This window comes from Callithrix jacchus, chromosome 6 (assembly GCF_049354715.1).
Source record: "Callithrix jacchus isolate 240 chromosome 6, calJac240_pri, whole genome shotgun sequence".
NCBI lineage: Eukaryota > Metazoa > Chordata > Mammalia > Primates > Cebidae > Callithrix > Callithrix jacchus.
This window is the reverse complement of record NC_133507.1, coordinates 3,959,642-3,977,517: the sequence shown is the minus strand read 5'-3', so window position 1 is coordinate 3,977,517 and position 17,876 is coordinate 3,959,642. Positions and strand designations below refer to the sequence as shown.

The window sequence follows — 17,876 nt, the reverse complement described above, 5'->3', positions numbered from 1 at the left end:
TGTATCCTCACATGGTGGAGAGCACAGAGAGGGGCAAGATCTCTCCTGTATCTTCTTACAAGGGCACTAATCCCACTCATGAGGGGCCCATCCTCATGACCTAATCACCTTCCAAAGGTTTCGTCTCCTGACACCATCCCACTGGGGATTCGGCCTCAACATATGAATTTTGGAGATACCCAAATATTCAGTTAATGGTAGTACCCAAATTCAAAACATCTATTGAGCAACCTGTATAGGAGAGCTGGTAATAATAGCAGTAGGTACTATTTATGGCAACTGTACTAGACGCAAGAATTAACTCCGTTCATCTTTCTGTCAAACTGAAGAAGTCCGGATTCTTATTAACCCTGCTTTTCAGAGAGGAGAACTGTGGCCAGTGAAGATAGTTTAATCTTTCTGAGTTGCAGGAGCAGGCTTCTGATGCGGGTGATCTGCAGCCTCCTCAGTGAGCTCTCCCATGCCAGGGCACAGTAGAGCGCCAGTGTAGACAGAAGCCGGGGGTGTAGCCTTCATCCCCGCAGAGCTCATGGGAGCCTGGGAGTCTAACATCACAAAATCACAAAGCTTTACACTCAGTGGGAAACCAGCCCCAAATTAATTAAATGGAGAGTATAGAAAAGAGGGTGGTGATTAACAGTTCTTATTCTTCTAGTTTGATGAAACAGATGTAGGCAAATCTAATTAATTCTCACCTCCACAACAGGGCCCGGGATGACTCAGTCAGCGAGGTGCAGAGTTGATCTCGGATGCTTCTTACAGGAAAGCTGAGCTTGGAACCCTTCCTAACAAAATTCCCTTTTCAAGTTTCAAGCCCCTTCCAGAAGGAAACACTAATTTACTTAGAAATCCTTGATATGCTAATTACAAATCACTCTCACCTACTCGTTAGAGTAACTTCCCCCAAGGAATTTCCCCTTCCTTTAACTCCATACTAATTACAGGTCTATTCCTGAAGAACGGCAGCATGGTAAAGAATGAGCAATCTGGCTTGGAATCCAGACCCTTCCATTCACTGACTAATTTGGACAAGTTACTTGGGTTTTGTGAGTCTCAGGCTTTTTTGCCTGTAAAATAGTGATAACCATCTTCTTCTCTGGTCTGCGGGCTGTGAAGAAATGACGGCCAATCCCTCTGAAGGGGCCAGGGCGAGTTTGCAGTACACGTCGCTGGTTGGTACTCCTGCAGCTGGGTTTTGACTTTTCATGAATTCCAACTGCTCTCCTTCTAACAAACACAAACATGATAGAGTTTTTCTTGTTTCTTTCGTTACTCATACAGATTTCTTTCCGTAGAAAAGTCTGTCTAATACTGTGCAGTAGTTTTCCTGGTATTTCACTGAAGTCGCTTTGATTAAAAAATGGCGAGGTTGATTTCAGAAGTGAGACTAGAGATTTCTCTCCACATCAGTAGCTGGAAAGGAATGTGTCTTCTCCCGTGTGTCACATGAATCAGACTAGTTTTTCTTTTTCTCCTTTTTTATTATACTTCAAGTTCTGGGGTACATGTGCAGGTCGTGCAGGATTGTTACATAGGTGTACACGTGCCATGGTGGTGGTTTGCTGCATCCATCCCCCCGTCATCTACATTAGGTATTTCTCCTAATGCTATCCCTCCCCAATCCCCTGCTATCCCACCCCTGGACTGACAGGCCCTGGTGTGTGACGCTCCCCTCCCTGTGTCCATGTGTTCTCATTGTTCAACTCCCACTTAGGAGTGAGAACATGCAGTGTTTGGTTTTCTGTTCCTGTGTTAGTTTGCCGAGAATGATGGTTTCCAGCTTCATCCATGTCCCTGCAAAGGACATGAACTCATCCTTTTAATGGCTGCATAGTATTCCATGGTGTATATGGGCCACATTTTCTTTATCCAGTCTAACATTGATGGGCATTTGGGTTGGTTTCAAGTCTTTGCTATTGTAAACAGTGCTGCTATGAACATATGTGTGCATGTGTCTTTATAATAGAATTAATCAGACTAGTTTTTCAAAGGCTATAAGGAATTCTGTGGTTTATTGATACGTCTTTTCTTCTTTGCTACTAAGAAGAGCAGTTCCCTTGCCTTTTAGGATACTTAAAAAGAATGATCTTTAGTTTACTAAGTGGCTCATGTGACCATCTGCCCCATGACACACAGGGACTCATCAGACACCACAGCTGTGTACTTTTTGTCTTTCACTCCAAGTGGGAGGAAAGGCCAGTGCTGGGGTACAGTCCAGTGGGCCTTACAGAAGGTTAGGCAAGGTGCTGACGAATGCAAAGACAGAGAGAAGCAAGCCCTGCCAAGAGGAAGAGGTTTGCTTGGTGCAGGACTGGAAGACTGAGAAGGCTTCTGGCAGCCTGAAAGGAGAAGGTGGAAAATGTCAGAAGAGCAGATCAGCAAAAACACAGATGTGAGAGGCTGCAGTGCAAGCTGACACCCAATGGAGTCAGGAAGGAGGTGGGCGAAGCTGGGAAAACGCTCAGGCACTGAGACAAGGGCGAGCCCCTCACAGGGAGAGCAGCTGCAGAGCCAAGACCCGTGGCTGCAGGCCACGCAGTTGTTACGATACGAAGGCTCTGGAATGCGGGATTTTACTGGCAGGAAGCGCTGGACCATCAACAGGTTCTGAGAAATGTCATTCTTTGGAGAGGCTTTCTGCGGGCCAGGCATTGTCAGCTGCACAGCACTGTTCCTGCTGTCTGTCACCTTCAAGTCCTCAGATAACATGGGCAGCAGGACGGGGTTCCTGGGAGGACATTAAAGGTCCACCTGCTCAGACCTGCTAGCACGCATCCCAGAGACAGCTAAGCCGACACCCCAGGAAGTCAGGGACGAGGTGGGCGAAGCCAGGAAAACAGGTTGGGGTAGACGGGGCAGAATGTGTTGCTGAGAGAGAGCTTGGCGCATTTGGGAAGCTCATTAAGGTTCAGGGCGAAACGGTGGGAGAGAAGCAGGTAATGTGACCATGGGGTCAGAACATGATGTGCAGTAGAAGCCGCAGCAAAGTTTCCGTTTCATTTCGGGAGGCATTTTTTTGACGGAGTTTCACTCTTGTCACCCAGGCTGGAGTGCAGTGGCTCCATCTCGGCTCACTGCAACCTTTGCCTCCCAGGTTCAAGTGATTCTCCTGCCTCAGCCTCCCGGGTAGCTGGGATTACAGCTGCCTGCCACCATGCCCGGATAGTTTTTTTTTTTTGTATTTTTAGTAGAGACAGGGTTTCACCATGGTGGCCAGGCTGGTTTCAAACTCCTGACCTCAGATGATCCCCCCGCCTCGGCCTCCCAAAGTGATGGGATTGCAGGTGTGAGCCATTGTGCCCAGCCCAGCATTGATTTTAAGGAGGAAAATGACACTTTCAGCTGCTGCATTTCAACATGGGCCATGATTTGAAGCACGTGTCTGAGGGAGACCAATGCAGTGGAATGGGATTGCTTCAGTACAGGTGGAGTTGATAGCAATTGGTCTGAGCACGAGAGGAAACAAACAAATCAACACCAGGTGCGAAGGGTCCCGCCTCTGCAGCGGGAAAAATGGCAGCGCTGCAGCCTGACTTAGGGTCCAGGGAGAAGGCGAAGGTACGTTTATCTGGGGGCGTGCGATTCGTTTATCTCTGGGCACACAGAGCTCGAAGTTTCTGAGACATCCTGGGGGAGATTTCGGGGAGACATTCGGGGATGGATCTGTGGTAGCAACCCTGGCTTGAGGCTTGTTAGCAAGTAGGTGGGAGCTGGAAACAAGGAAGGGGATAAAATAACCCAGCGGGTATGTAGACCATGAAATGGGTTCAAGATGCCTGGGGGAGGCAAGGCTGGGACTGTGGTCCTGGAAGCAGGAAGAACGTGGGTGAGCTGGGCAGACACGGGGGACCAGCACTCCACCTACACGCCACCCTTTCTCCTGCGTGAGACCCTGGAAGACACACAAACAAGCGGCAGAAACATTTTCCAGATGCCCTTGCAACTAAGGCCTGGAATCATCATGAGCTTCCGCAGTTAGGTGGGTGTGCAGGGCTGCAGGAGGGCCGCAGTTAGGTGGGTGTGCAGGGCTGCAGGAGGGCCACAGTTAGGTGGGTGTGCAGGGCTGCAGGAGGGCTGCAGTGTTACATGGGTGTGCAGGGCTGCAGGAGGGCCGCAGTTAGGTGGGTGTGCAGGGCTGCAGGAGGGCCACAGTTAGGTGGGTGTGCAGGGCTGCAGGAGGGCTGCAGTGTTACATGGGTGTGCAGGGCTGCAGGAGGGCCGCAGTTAGGTGGGTGTGCAGGGCTGCAGGAGGGCCACAGTTAGGTGGGTGTGCAGGGCTGCAGGAGGGCTGCAGTGTTACATGGGTGTGCAGGGCTGCAGGAGGGCCGCAGTTAGGTGGGTGTGCAGGGCTGCAGGAGGGCTGCAGTGTTACATGGGTGTGCAGGGCTGCAGGAGGGCCGCAGTTAGGTGGGTATGCAGGGCTGCAGGAGGGCTGCAGTTAGGTGGGTGTGCAGGGCTGCAGGAGGGCTGCAGTGTTACATGGGTGTGCAGGGCTGCAGGAGGGCCGCAGTTAGGTGGGTGTGCAGGGCTGCAGGAGGGCCACAGTTAGGTGGGTGTGCAGGGCTGCAGGAGGGCTGCAGTGTTACATGGGTGTGCAGGGCTGCAGGAGGGCCGCAGTTAGGTGGGTGTGCAGGGCTGCAGGAGGGCTGCAGTGTTACATGGGTGTGCAGGGCTGCAGGAGGGCCGCAGTTAGGTGGGTATGCAGGGCTGCAGGAGGGCAAGGCCATCTTCCTCCTGCTGGTACTGCTGGCACAGGCCGTGGAGCCCTGGGTGCCAGGGTGGTTGTGCTGGCTGGACTCAGCATTCCGGCGGGTTGTCACCAGCTCTGTACAAATGGAGAGGTGGGTGTGGAGGGCACAGTGTGGCCACAGTAGCAGCCTCTCTGCCTCTGGATCCTGCTTTCTTGTCATGCCCCTAAGCTCTGCATCTCGGGAGAAGTCCACTGACGTCTGCTTCTGTAGTTCATCAGTCACTCATTTCTTGGATGAAAATATTCTTTCTTCTTGAGATACCTGGCCTTTCTATTCTTACATGGAACTGGGACTGAGGAAGGGCCTTTGAGGTAGTAAAGAAGGTAATATTTCAACAGGGGGCATTAGCAAAAATATCACATGTTGCCAACGTGAAATGCAAATGATGACTACTCCACTTGGAGGTTGTTCTCTATAGAGAGGTTCCAGCAGCTGGGCGCGGTGGGTCACACCTGTGATCCCAGCAATTGGGGAGGCGGAGGCAGGTGAATCACCTGAGGTCAGGAGTTCAAGACCAGCCTGGCTGACATGGAAAAACCACATCTCTACTACAAATACAAAAATTAGCCAGACGTGGTGGTCCATGCCTGTAATCACAGCTGCTCAGGAGGCTCAGTCAGGAGAATCACTTGAACCCAGGAAGTGGCGGTTGCAGTGAGCTGAGATTTTGCCATTGCTCCTCAGCCTGGGCGACGAGAGCAAAACTCTGTCTAAAAAAAAAAAAAAAAAAAAAAAATGTTCCAGGGCTGTGATGGGGCAGACGGCAGGGCTGCCAAGACAGGTGAGTGCCTCATGACAGGCTGGGGATTTGGTGCTCTGTCCATCATCATTAACTCATTATTTAGCAACTAGTAACAGAAATTGTCAACTCCAGTAGGCTCGTGACATCAGCTGTCCCCTGGACCTGTTCATTGGGCTGTTCCAAAACTGTCTCAGTCTGTTTGAGTTGCTAAAACCACAGACCTTAGACTGAATGGCTAATAAACACTTTATTCCTCACAGTTCTGGAGCCCGGGAGTGCTGGAGCAAAGTACCAGCAGATTCAGTGTCTGGTGGGGGCTTCTTGCTGCCTTCTCACATGGCTGAAGGGGCAAGGGAGCTTTTATGAGGGCACTAATCTCCAAGGGCCCCACCTTCCAGTATTATCACCTTGGTGGTTAGGATTCCAACATATACATTCTGGGGAGACACAAATATTTAGTCCACAGCCCTCCCTCTGTAACAGAGCCACTGTTGTTGAAAATGAAGCAGTCACTGAAGACTGTGGGGGAGAGGGTGAAGGGGACTAACAGCAGAAAGCGTTCCACATGAAACATCTCTATTGAACCTGTTTCCTCCTGGACAGTCTTCACTTCCTTTCCGTGGCTACTGTGTCCACTCTGCCCTTCTCGTGTGCTTTGGCCAGCCCACACAGGGCCCCTGCCTCTCTGCAGACACCCCACTCCCTTCTCAGACCCGCTCCCTGTCTCCAGCAGTGACTGAGCATGGGGAAGCCTTGATCTCCACGCTTGCACCCGCCGTTAAGTGTGCTTCATTAGCTCCGCGTGACCAGCCAATCACGCTTCCAGGGAGACGCACGAGCCTTGATAAAGTGCAAAGAAAGTTTACTTGTCACACCTTCAAACTCACATAAGGAATTTCTTTCTTTTTTTTTTTTTTTTTTATGTATGAAGCTTACTGTAAGCAGATGCAAATTAAACCCAAAGAAGAATGACTTCGTAAGTGCTACAAAAGTGCTCAAATATGAACTATCTAAAGGAATGAGGCAGGCAGGTAGCAGTGGCTGTCTCCAGAGAGGAAGCTGGGATGGCTGCAAGTCATGGGGGGGTGGAAGGTCAGTTTCCAGTCTTTATATGGGCAAGATGCCTTAAGACACGCCATCTCTTGTGACCCTCACATGAGCCCTGTGGGGTGCGCAGAGCCAGGCGGTATCTTGCATTTTACAGTTGAGGGCACTGAAAGGTAGAGGGGCCAAGTGAGTTTCTTACATACACTGAATAAGAGTATGAATAATGTGCATTTCTTTAACCGCATAAGAAGACTAATAAATACTTGGGTTAATCGGTATAGCATTTGAACTTACAATGTTTAGTGCTTCCCTGTAAGTAACTGCGTAGTGGAGAGAAAAGTCATTAGGATGTGGAGGTCGAGAGTGAAGAGGCCGAGTTTTCGATGGTGTGTTAGGGTGTGTTCTTGCATTGCTATCAACGAACACCTGAGACTGGGTAATTTATGTACTAAAGATGTTTAATTGGCTCATGGTTGGGCGGGCTGAACAGGAGCTACGGCACTGGTGTCTCATCATGGTGGAAGGCAAAGCGGGAGCTAGCTACCACCTGGCAAGAGGAAGAACAAGGGAGAAGGGAGGAGGAGCCAGGCCCCTTTAAACAACCAGCTCCCACGTGAGCTCACAGAGCAGGAACTCACTTCTTATCATGGGGAGGCTACCAAGCCATTCACGAGGGGTCCACTCACGACCCAAACACCTCCCACCAGCCCTCACCTCCAACCTTGGGAGTCACATTGCAACATGGGATTTGGAGGGGACAAAACACCCAAACCACGTCAGCTGGGTCATGCATGAGAGTGGTGAGGGACCCAGGCTGACAGTGTCATTGTGGGTGGCCGGGAGGGTGTGGACCTAGAGCTGATGTGATCCATGGGTAAGTGGGAGGGAGGACACAAGGTGGCCACGCTTTGAATGGATTGGAAAAGGGAGGCTTTTGGATGACAGTTAGGGAGTGATAGCTTCTATGAAAATGGCACTGGGGGGAGAGAGACTGTCCCTGTACCAGGAGGGGACCGTGTGTTGAGCTCATGTGGACCAAGTGCTTTTCTAACAATATTTCATTTAATCCTTAGTGCCATTTGCTAAACTAGGTGGTTGTAATTCTTCCTATTCATTGATCAGAGGCATTCAACCGCATTTTCACGATTACGGCAAATGGGTTTTCCACTCTTTAGAACTTTCCACCGGACCGTGTTAGTCCAGTTTTGAGCCCGTGGGAACCTGGGCTGGGATGTGTGCTGGGGAGGCACTGGGTGCAGAAGTCAGAACCTGGACAGACCTGAGCCTTGGTCTTCGTGCGGCCTGAGCTCCTTCACATGGTCATGGTGAAGATACAATCAGACCATGTCTATGAAGCCTTTGTCTTGTTCTTGGCATATTTTAAATGTTCGATAAATAAGAATTATTGCTGTTACGTAGAGACTGGTGACAATGGCAGGATGGGTGGAGAATACAAGTAGTCCTTTCTTCATCATTTCAAAACGGAGATTTTTGCCATCAATTCTAGAATTGAAAAGTGAAAATAGGAGCTCACTGACAGTCTCCTCTCCAGCAAGCCTTTGAGAGTATTAAGAGAAATGAGTCTATCTGCCTGGTCCTTCCATCCTGTGTCCCAGCCATGGAGTACAGGGGCACCTGTAAGCTGCTCTTGCCACCTGTGCCCCCTGGGAACATGTGAGAAAGTGCTTGTCGAGCAGCAGGTCCCGAGGAGGTGCCGTCCGCACTGGCTCGTTTCCTCTCACTTCCTATATCCCCTTCAGGAAACTGATTTTTTACTTTTCTCTCTGCTGCTCACTATGCTGAAAGTAACTTTTGCTTCCACCTTTATGCCTTATTTAAAAATTTAAATTTTCCCCTTTTAAAACTCGCATGTAAATTGGTTTAAAGAAAATTCACCCCAAACCCTACCACTGCCAGACAGATAAATTAGATTATATAACAATGTTAGAATTATGTCTGACTTCATAAGTCTGTGTGTAGGAAATAAATGGGGACAGGAGGGAGAAAATATTTCTAACTGTAGTTGCTTTGTCCGAGAAAATTAACAAAAATGGTTATTAATTTGGAAAGTTGCACCCTGAAGAAAAGACAGTAGTGAGGTCTTGTTAGGGAAAGTGACTTGCCATTGGCATTATTCGCGGGAAGCCGAAGCAGGATTTGGTATGCCTTTGTGCGTCTGTACCAATAACAGCAATCGCACTGTTTTTGCATTCATTCCGCCCAGTAAAACTCCATCCCTTTTACTTTTATGGTTCATTTGCATCTCCCTGCGCTTTGCTCTCATTCGAGCACGTTAGTGACTGTGGCGATGAGTGTAAGGGGTGTGAATGAGAGCGCTTACACGCCAGGTGCGCCCCAGAGCACGAGACAGGAAATAACGAAACCGGTGATCTCTACAGACTCCTCTGGAAATGCCGGGGCCATTTCATTTCATTATCTGATACATACGTTTAAATGAGATCATTGTCACCCTTCAGCTCTCTCATTGCACGAAGGGCTCTCTCCGAACGTTTGACGTTTGACTGTGAAACCCCGGTCGGATGCTGGGTCTTCACTGTCACCCACCATTATCTTTCTGACGATCTTCTGAGAGATTATCATTAGGGCTGAGATTTTTGTTGTTCGCTCAAGCAAATGCTGAATACTTGTCAGTCGAAGATTTTTACGTGGATTTCACGGTGTAGAAAATGTCAGCTTCGCAGTCGCTGTGGCAGACAGTCTCACTCTGTCGCTCAGGCTAGCCTTGAACTCCTGGGCTCAGCCTCCAGGGTGGCTGGAACTAAAGGTCCGTGCCCCTGTGCCCACTTTATGATGGCATTTCTTGATGTGTTCACTATGAAATATTAATAGGCGTTATGCTATAAAAGACGCTTGCTTGCCCCGTCGTCAAATATGTCTGAGAAATCTTACAGGGCATTAGAAGTGGGCTTCTCACTGAGGCGCCTCCTGAGTCACTGGAACGCTGCTGCATTGTAAATCCCCAAAGGTGAACAGAAGACGAAGTTTCCGTGACTCACTTGCACATGGAAGCCTCTTACTTCCCTGAGATTATCTCCCGAGGACAGACTTCAAAAGCCGTTTGGGGCAGATTCTGCCGTGTTGCTGGCCTTTCTTCCATCCTGCGCTTAGTGCCGGCGACGCGTTTGTGCAGCGCGCTGGGCTGGGTGGTGGAGGCTGGTTGTGTTGGATGGTATAGGCCAGGGGCTGCAGCACCCAGACCCCTCTCACCTCCATCCTCCTGCATGGTGAAGGGATACCTGCTTAGGGCACCCTGGTGACCCTTTTGCAGCACACGAGTTTGTAGGGGCTCGGGAGCCCTGCTCACTAATAGTCTTTCCCTGTTTCAGAGGTCCTGGCTCAAGCCGGTAACCCGAGGCGGTTGGTGTGATGATGATGCCGTGTTCTCCTGCGTTCTAACCATCTCCTCCTGATTTCTGGAGCCTGATTACAGCTGCACCAAGGCAAGGACTCCCATAGCCTAGTGCATGAAGGTGAGTCACACCCAGGACATTTCCAGCAGGAGCCCCCAAGCCAGCCGGGAAGCAGTTATCCACACCAGTGACCCCTGGAGAAGTCAGGCCCACTAATGTAAGCCAGCACTCAGTAATGCCATGGGGGCAGTGTGGCTCTGAGAGCCTGCAGAGGCCACAGGGGAGCGGCCGGCATCAGAGCTCTCAAAGAGCAGCGCCCGGCCTGCGTGCGCAGACAAGTGCTCTTAGGAGCCCAGGAAAAGAGGAAGAAGTACTAAGACTTCATTTAATAAATAAAATATAAGAGCGTTAAGAGACATGCTGGTCAGCTGTTATCACCTCCAAACTCACATCAGCTAAAACAGGCTGTCAGGAAATGTGTTTCCCAGTGCTGTGGACAAACCTGGGTCAAGTCCCAGTCAAGAGGGTTTCCGAGGCCCACCGGCCTCTGACACTTACCTTTCCAGCCGTTTTTTACCAGCCCTGCACTTGGTTGTGAAACAGGATGGTTCAGTAGCTGGGTGCCACAGTGAATATGATGACTCAAGCTGTCCTCATGGCAATTTTGCTGTTATTATGTCAAAAATGGGTTTCAGGGAATCTAGGAGACAAACAATGTTGTTGATTTTTTGTCTTCACTTTTAAATTAATTTAAATGATGAATAATAATTGTGTCTGTTTTGATCTATGCATGCATTTTAGAAAGATTCAATCAAACTAATTAACATAACCGTCGCCTCACCCACCTGCAGTGGAATATCGTACAGCATTGAAAGGGAAGGACATTCTGTCATTTGTGGCAACATGGCTAGAACTGGAGGCATTATTGTGAGTGAAAGGAGCCAGGCAGAGAGAGACAAATACTGCACGATCTCCTTAAATACGCAGTCGGAAGAGGTTCAACTCATGGAAGCAGAGAGTAGAAAGTGATTACCAGAGGCTGGAGGGAGGGAGGGGGTGAGCAGTGATGCTGACCCGCGTGTATGAAGTTCCAGGTAGACTGGAGGGGTGAGCGTGAGTCATCTGTGCATGGCGACCGCAGCTAATAGTCATGTATTGTATATTTCAAAATTGCTAACAGAACAGGTTTTTCCCGTGGCACGTTTTTTCTTCCTCTGGCCAACTTGGGAACCCTGGGGCCTCTCAGTGGCCCTCCTGTGAGGCTGCTGCCCTTTGGAAACACTCAGGGAGGGGCATGGGTCAGAGAGGGCAGACAAGGGAATGGCTGCTGGCTGCTTCTGGGGATGGTTATCCCCAGTCTGGCTTTCGGAGGAGCCCCCTCCCGGAGCGGGTCTGACTGCCCTCTCCCTGGTGCTGACTGAGGTGCAAGGGGTGTGGTAGGGATGCAGGCCATGAGGTCCCCACCTGTGATGCCAGAGCGGGGTTTGGAAATCTCTGCATCCCAAGCCCACGCTTGAGCACACGGCTTGTCATAGTTTGTAAGGCTTGGCCGTGTATTTATAGCCTTTCCTCCCCCAAAACAAACCCCAGCTGATGATCCGTGCTAATCATTTCAGCAGAGAGGGCCTACCGAGGTGGTCTCCATGGCAATGATGTGTGCCTGGGTCTCCTAGGAGACAGTGACTCGTGTGTCATACTTCAGATTCACTTTACTGCCCAAAATGTGAAACGCTTTTCCTTTACACGCTGAGCCATGCTCAGAATGTGTAAGTTAAAATGTAATTAATTTCTAACCTCTGATTTATTCCTGTGGTATAAAAAGGTGAGATACTTCAATGGGGAAAAAGAGGCCTAAGAAGTAAGGAAACAGCACACGGCTTCTCAAATTACATGATAAATTACCTGGTAGGGGCAGAAGCTGACAGAACACAATGGAACTCATCTGTGCTGTGTTTTAGGGATTGTTTGGTCCAATGGGTGGAGCTCTCTGTTGACATTTGATATTTACTTCAATTTAATCTGGAATAATTTATAACATAGCACTCTGGCTGGAGCTGGGTTTAAAAATGCATGGAACTTTGGCCAGGCACGGTGGCTCACACCTGTAATCCCAGCACTTCGGGAGGCCAAGGTGGGTGGATCTCTTGAGGTCAGGAGTTCAAGACAAGCCTGGCCAACATGGTGAAACCCCGTCTCTCCTAAAAATACAAAATAGCCAGGCATGGTGAGGCACACCTGTAATCCCAGCTACTAGGGAAGCTGAAGCAGGAGAATCACTCAAACCCAGGAAGCAGAAGTTGCAGTGAGCACCATTGCATTCCAGCCTGGGCAACAGAATGAGACTCTGTCTCAAAACAAAACAAAACCACACATGGAACTTTATGCACTGCACAGGTCCACTCCATGTGTGCATTACACAGGGTCACATCGGCACTGCACAGGTCCACTCCATGCACGCATTACGCAGGTTCACATCGGCACTGCACAGGTTCACTCCATGCATGCATTACACAGGTTCACATCGGCACTGCACAGGTTCACTCCATGCATGCATTGCACAGGTTCACATCGGCACTGCACAGGTCCACTCCATGCGTGCATTGCACAGGTTCACATCGGCATGGCACAGGTCCACTCCATGCGTGCATTACACAGGTTCACATCGGCACTACACAGGCGCACTCCATGCGTGCATTACACAGGTTCACATCGGCACTACGCAGGTCCACTCCATGCATGCATTATGCAGGGTCACATCGGCACGGTACAGGTCCACTCCATGCGTGCATTACGCAGGTTCACATCGGCACTGCACAGGCCCACTCCATGCGTGCATTACGCAGGTTCACATCGGCACTGCACAGGCCCACTCCATGCGTGCATTACGCAGGTTCACATCGGCACTGCACAGGCCCACTCCATGCGTGCATTACGCAGGTTCACATCGGCACTGCACAGGCGCACCCCATGCGTGCATTACGCAGGTTCACATCGGCACTGCACAGGCGCACCCCATGCGTGCATTACGCAGGTTCACATCGGCACTGCACAGGCGCACCCCATGCGTGCATTACGCAGGTTCACATCGGCACTGCACAGGCGCACCCCATGCGTGCATTACGCAGGTTCACATCGGCACTGCACAGGCGCACCCCATGCGTGCATTACGCAGGTTCACATCGGCACTGCACAGGCGCACCCCATGCGTGCATTACGCAGGTTCACATCGGCACTGCACAGGCGCACCCCATGCGTGCATTACGCAGGTTCACATCGGCACTGCACAGGCGCACCCCATGCGTGCATTACGCAGGTTCACATCGGCACTGCACAGGCGCACCCCATGCGTGCATTACGCAGGTTCACATCGGCACTGCACAGGCGCACCCCATGCGTGCATTACGCAGGTTCACATCGGCACTGCACAGGCGCACCCCATGCGTGCATTACGCAGGTTCACATCGGCACTGCACAGGCGCACCCCATGCGTGCATTACGCAGGTTCACATCGGCACTGCACAGGCGCACCCCATGCGTGCATTACGCAGGTTCACATCGGCACTGCACAGGCGCACCCCATGCGTGCATTACGCAGGTTCACATCGGCACTGCACAGGTCCACTCCATGCGTGCATTACGCAGGTTCACATCGGCACTGCACAGGTCCACTCCATGGATGCATTACGCAGGTTCACATCGGCACTGCACAGGTCCACTCCATGGATGCATTACACAGGTTCACATCGGCACTGCACAGGCGCACTCCATGCGTGCATTACACAGGTTCACATCGACACTGCACAGGTCCACTCCATGCGTGCATTACACAGGTTCACATCGGCACTGCACAGGCGCACTCCATGCGTGCATTACACAGGTTCACATCGGCACTGCACAGGCGCACTCCATGCGTGCATTACGCAGGTTCACATCGGCACTGCACAGGTCCACTCCATGCGTGCATTACGCAGGTTCACATCGGCACTGCACAGGCGCACTCCATGCGTGCATTACAGAGGTTCACATCGGCACTGCACAGGCGCACTCCATGCGTGCATTACAGAGGTTCACATCGGCACTACAGAGGTCAACTCCATGCATGCATTATACAGATTCCCATCATGCATTGCACAGGTTCATGGACTGACCCATCACCAAAGTTGCTGTTTACCCAACATCACAGCCAGGTAGTAGGACCACATAAATAAGTGCTTGTGGCCAAAACATTCCATTTGTCTTAAAGCTCAGAAACCTGTCAAGCTCACAGCTACAGGTTTTGAGGGTGACATCCCGCGTGCCTATGAGGTGTCAGTGCCGAAACAGCTGAAACACAAAGGTGGGGCTGTCCTGGGGAAGCGTGGCTGTGTGTGACCGCAAAGCCTCATCTGACTTTCACAAAAAAGGAGTCGGTTAATTTCAGGCTCATCCACAAGAGGGCTGCCTGTTCTTATTCCTTGTCGCTAAGTCACCCAGCGGTACTTGACAGAGACAGGGAGTAGGCGAGCTGAGGCAGACACAGGGTGTGCAGCAGGCTGGGGCGGATGCCTCTCCTGTGTTTGAGTCAGCACAACCCAGGACATGTGTCTGAGTACCCATGGAGGACCACAGGCTCTTCAAGCACATGGAGTGGCTGGACCCTGCCTTCCCTGCGGAGGTAGTAGTCAAATCAGAGGAACAAACATAAGCCACCCCTGTTTTAAAGTGGGCCGCTGCTATTCAGAGGTGCGTTCTAAGTATTTTGGGAGCTCAGGGAAGGAAATGACTGATTTTGTCTTGGGAAAGGTTGAGGGTAACATGGAGTTGATAAAGGAAGAGGGTTGAGGGAAGGCCTCGAAGAAAGGGTCGTGTTTGAACTCGCCAGGGAGGAACAAGTTTCAGGGTCCAGGAAGATGGAGACAGGAATCGAGCTCAGGTGGAGCAAAGGCCCAGCAGTGCCAGATGCCTGGCATGAGAAACTGAATACAGGACGCCCGAAATCCACGCTATGCTTCAGGCTTCGCGCAGTTCTCCTTACGCGACAGTGTAACTCTCATACTCTCTCTCAGACCGGAGTCGCAGGGAGGCGGGCTTTTGTTTCAACGGTTTCTCATTAAAATGCAAAACATATTCAAATTCGTTGATTAAAAAATAAAATGTTTGTTGTTGGAGAAATGGGAGAATGTCGGTGAAGGAGCACCAATTTCCGTTCTGCAAGATGAATACAACCTGGAGGCCACTGCACAGCAATGTGGCTGTGCTCAGCGGCACCTTCTGGTGTTCCTGAAACTGGCCAAGAGGGCAGAATTGTTTTGGAATTTATTTATTATACTTCGAGTTCTGGGGAACGTGTGCAGGTCGTGCAGGTTTGTTACATAGGTACACACATGCCGTGGTGGTGGTTTGCTGCATCCATCGCCCGTCATCTACATTAGGTATTTCTCCTAATGATCTCCCTCCCCAGTCCCCCTACCGCTGCTGACCCTCCCCAGTCCTCCCACCCCCTGCTGTTCCTTCCCCTATCCCCCCACCCCCTGCTGTTCCTTCCCTAGCCTCCGACGCCCCAGGCCCCAGTGTGTGATGTTCTCCCCCAGTGTCCATGTGTTCTCAGTTTTCCACACCCACTTATGAGTGAGAATATGCAGCATTTGGTTTCCTGTTCTTGTGTTGGTTTGCTGAGAATTCCAGTTTCATCCATGTCCCTGCGAAGTACATGATCTCAGCCTTTTTGTGGTTGCATAGTGTTCCATGGTGTATATGTGTCACATTTTATCCAATCTGTCACTGATGGACATTTGCGTTGGTTCCAGGTCTTTGCTATTGTAAACAGTGCCGCAGTGAACATATGTGTGCATGTGTCTTTATGAGAGAATGATTTATAATCCTTTGGGTATATACCCAGTAATGGGATTGCTGGATCAAATGGTATTTCTAGTTCTAGATCCTTGAGGAACCGCCACACTGTCTTCCACAATGGTTGAACTAATTTACACTCCCACCAGCAGTGTAAAAGTGTTCCTATTTCTCCACATCCTCTCCAGCATCTCTGGTCTCCAGATTTCTTAAATGATCACCATTCTAACTAGTGTGAGATGGTATCTCAATGTGGTTTTGATTTGCATTTCTCTAATAACCAGTGGTGATGAGCTTTTTAAATATGTTTGTTGGCCACATAAATGAAGAGGACAGATCTTAAGGTTCTCACCAAAAAGAAAAAAGGTAACTAGTGAGATGATGGATATATTAATTAAGACGTTTGTGGTGATGATTTCACTATGTGTCTGATATCAAATGATCAAATCGCATACCTTAAATATATACAGTTGTCAAATGTATTTCAGTAAAAATAAAAGTAAGTAAAGACAGTTACAATATCATTATCACAGCTGAACACATTTCCTTGATTAGTGTTTAGTACTGTTTCTGCTGCACTGATCAGGGGAAATTTGAACACAAGATCTGGATCCAATTATCGTGTCCTTTGCCTTCAAATTTCTATTCTATTTCATCACCAATTAGCATGACACAGTGTGTGTTGAAGTCTGCTCAAGTTCATGACAGACTTTCTTGTTTTATAAATACTTTATTTAACCTGTCTCCTGATTTACACTATTTCTCTTGCTGATATGACTGATAGACACATTTTTTTAATCGAATGACCTTCACTGATGGAACAGATATCTAGATGCGTTCTTTTTTATTACCGCATAACGTGCCTTATTTGGAATACAGCATTCCAGGTACTTAGAAATGAAGACAAATACAGGATTTTGAAATTTCTTTAAAAAGAGAGAGAAATATATGTCCTTCTGTGACTGGCTCGCTCAATGGGTCCGAAGTTTGAGTCATGCAAGATGAGTAAGTTCTAGAACTACTGTGCAGCATAGTGCAGACGGTCAACATTTGAAAATATGTTCAGAGGATAGATCTCACGCTGTGTTCTTACTACGAACATGCACACCCACACATGCACGTACACATATAGACACACATATACACACGTACATACAAACACACACAAGGCAACTTTGGGAGGTGGTGGATAGGTTTAATACCTTGACTCTGGTGATGACAGCACAGACGTTTGCATATATCCAAGGTCATCAAATTGTACACATTAGATATGTATAATTTTATATGTCAATTATACCCCAATAAAGCTTAAAAAAGAAATAAGATTAAAAACACAAGGATAAAAATAAAATGATGAATACATGAATGTCAATACAATTCATTAAAAAATAGGAAATTTTGTGGCTGATTTAACATTTGTTATTGATTTCTTTTGATCAGGACACAGGGCTCTAGGTTTTCTTCTTACAAAGCCAGTGCTCAATGTATATTAAAAAATTTGGAGTCAGGTGCAGTGACTTAGGTCTGTAAACCCAGCATTTTGAGAAGCTGAGGTTAGAGGATCACTTGAGCCCAGGAGTTTGAGACCAGCCTGGGCAACAGAGTGAGACCCCAAACTCTATAAAAATATTTTTAAAAATAGCCAGGTGTGGAGGTGCACGCTTGTAGTCCCAGCGACCCAGGAGGCGTCAGCCCAGGAGGTCGAGGATGGAGTGAGTCATGATCACATCAGCCTGGGTGCAGTGAGACCCTGTCGCGCACACGTACAAGAATGAGTCATCAGCCCATTGTACCTCAGGCCTGCTGAGCCATTGTCCCAGTATTTTCTCTGGCTTTTTATAGAAATAGAGGAAAGAACAAGTTGATTAACCTCGCACTACTCTCGTAGTTGGAATCCAATGTGACAGTGTATTGTGTGTAATCTACACATAAGTGCATGCGAGAACCCACTGGGCCAGGCCACAAATTAGAACTTCACAACTATGTGCTGGATCAATAAAAAGAGAACCAGAGAGAATCAGGAATGCATTACTATTTCTATCACATCTTTCTTCCATTTCTCTAGTGAATCAACTACCTGGGACGAGGTTCAGACCTTGTAATTAGCTGAATTGCTCAATTTCCTGACACGTCAAT

The 17,876-nt window shown here is 49.2% G+C and overlaps 1 protein-coding gene across 4 annotated transcripts in view; it reads left to right on the top strand.

Moving 5' to 3' along the window:
• LOC118154449 (uncharacterized) overlaps positions 1-17,876 on the top strand; it is a 145,591-nt gene that overhangs the window by 71,306 nt on the left and 56,409 nt on the right. For 3 of the 4 annotated variants that reach the window (XM_078375684.1, XM_078375683.1, XM_078375685.1), the window contains one exon: positions 9,888-15,367. In XM_078375684.1, coding sequence (XP_078231810.1) covers positions 12,248-14,119 — 1,872 coding nt within the window. In that variant the 5' untranslated portion in view covers positions 9,888-12,247 and the 3' untranslated portion in view covers positions 14,120-15,367. Of the gene's footprint in view, positions 1-9,887; positions 15,368-17,876 lie in introns of those variants that run through there. The other variant, XR_013536496.1, reaches the window with a different exon arrangement.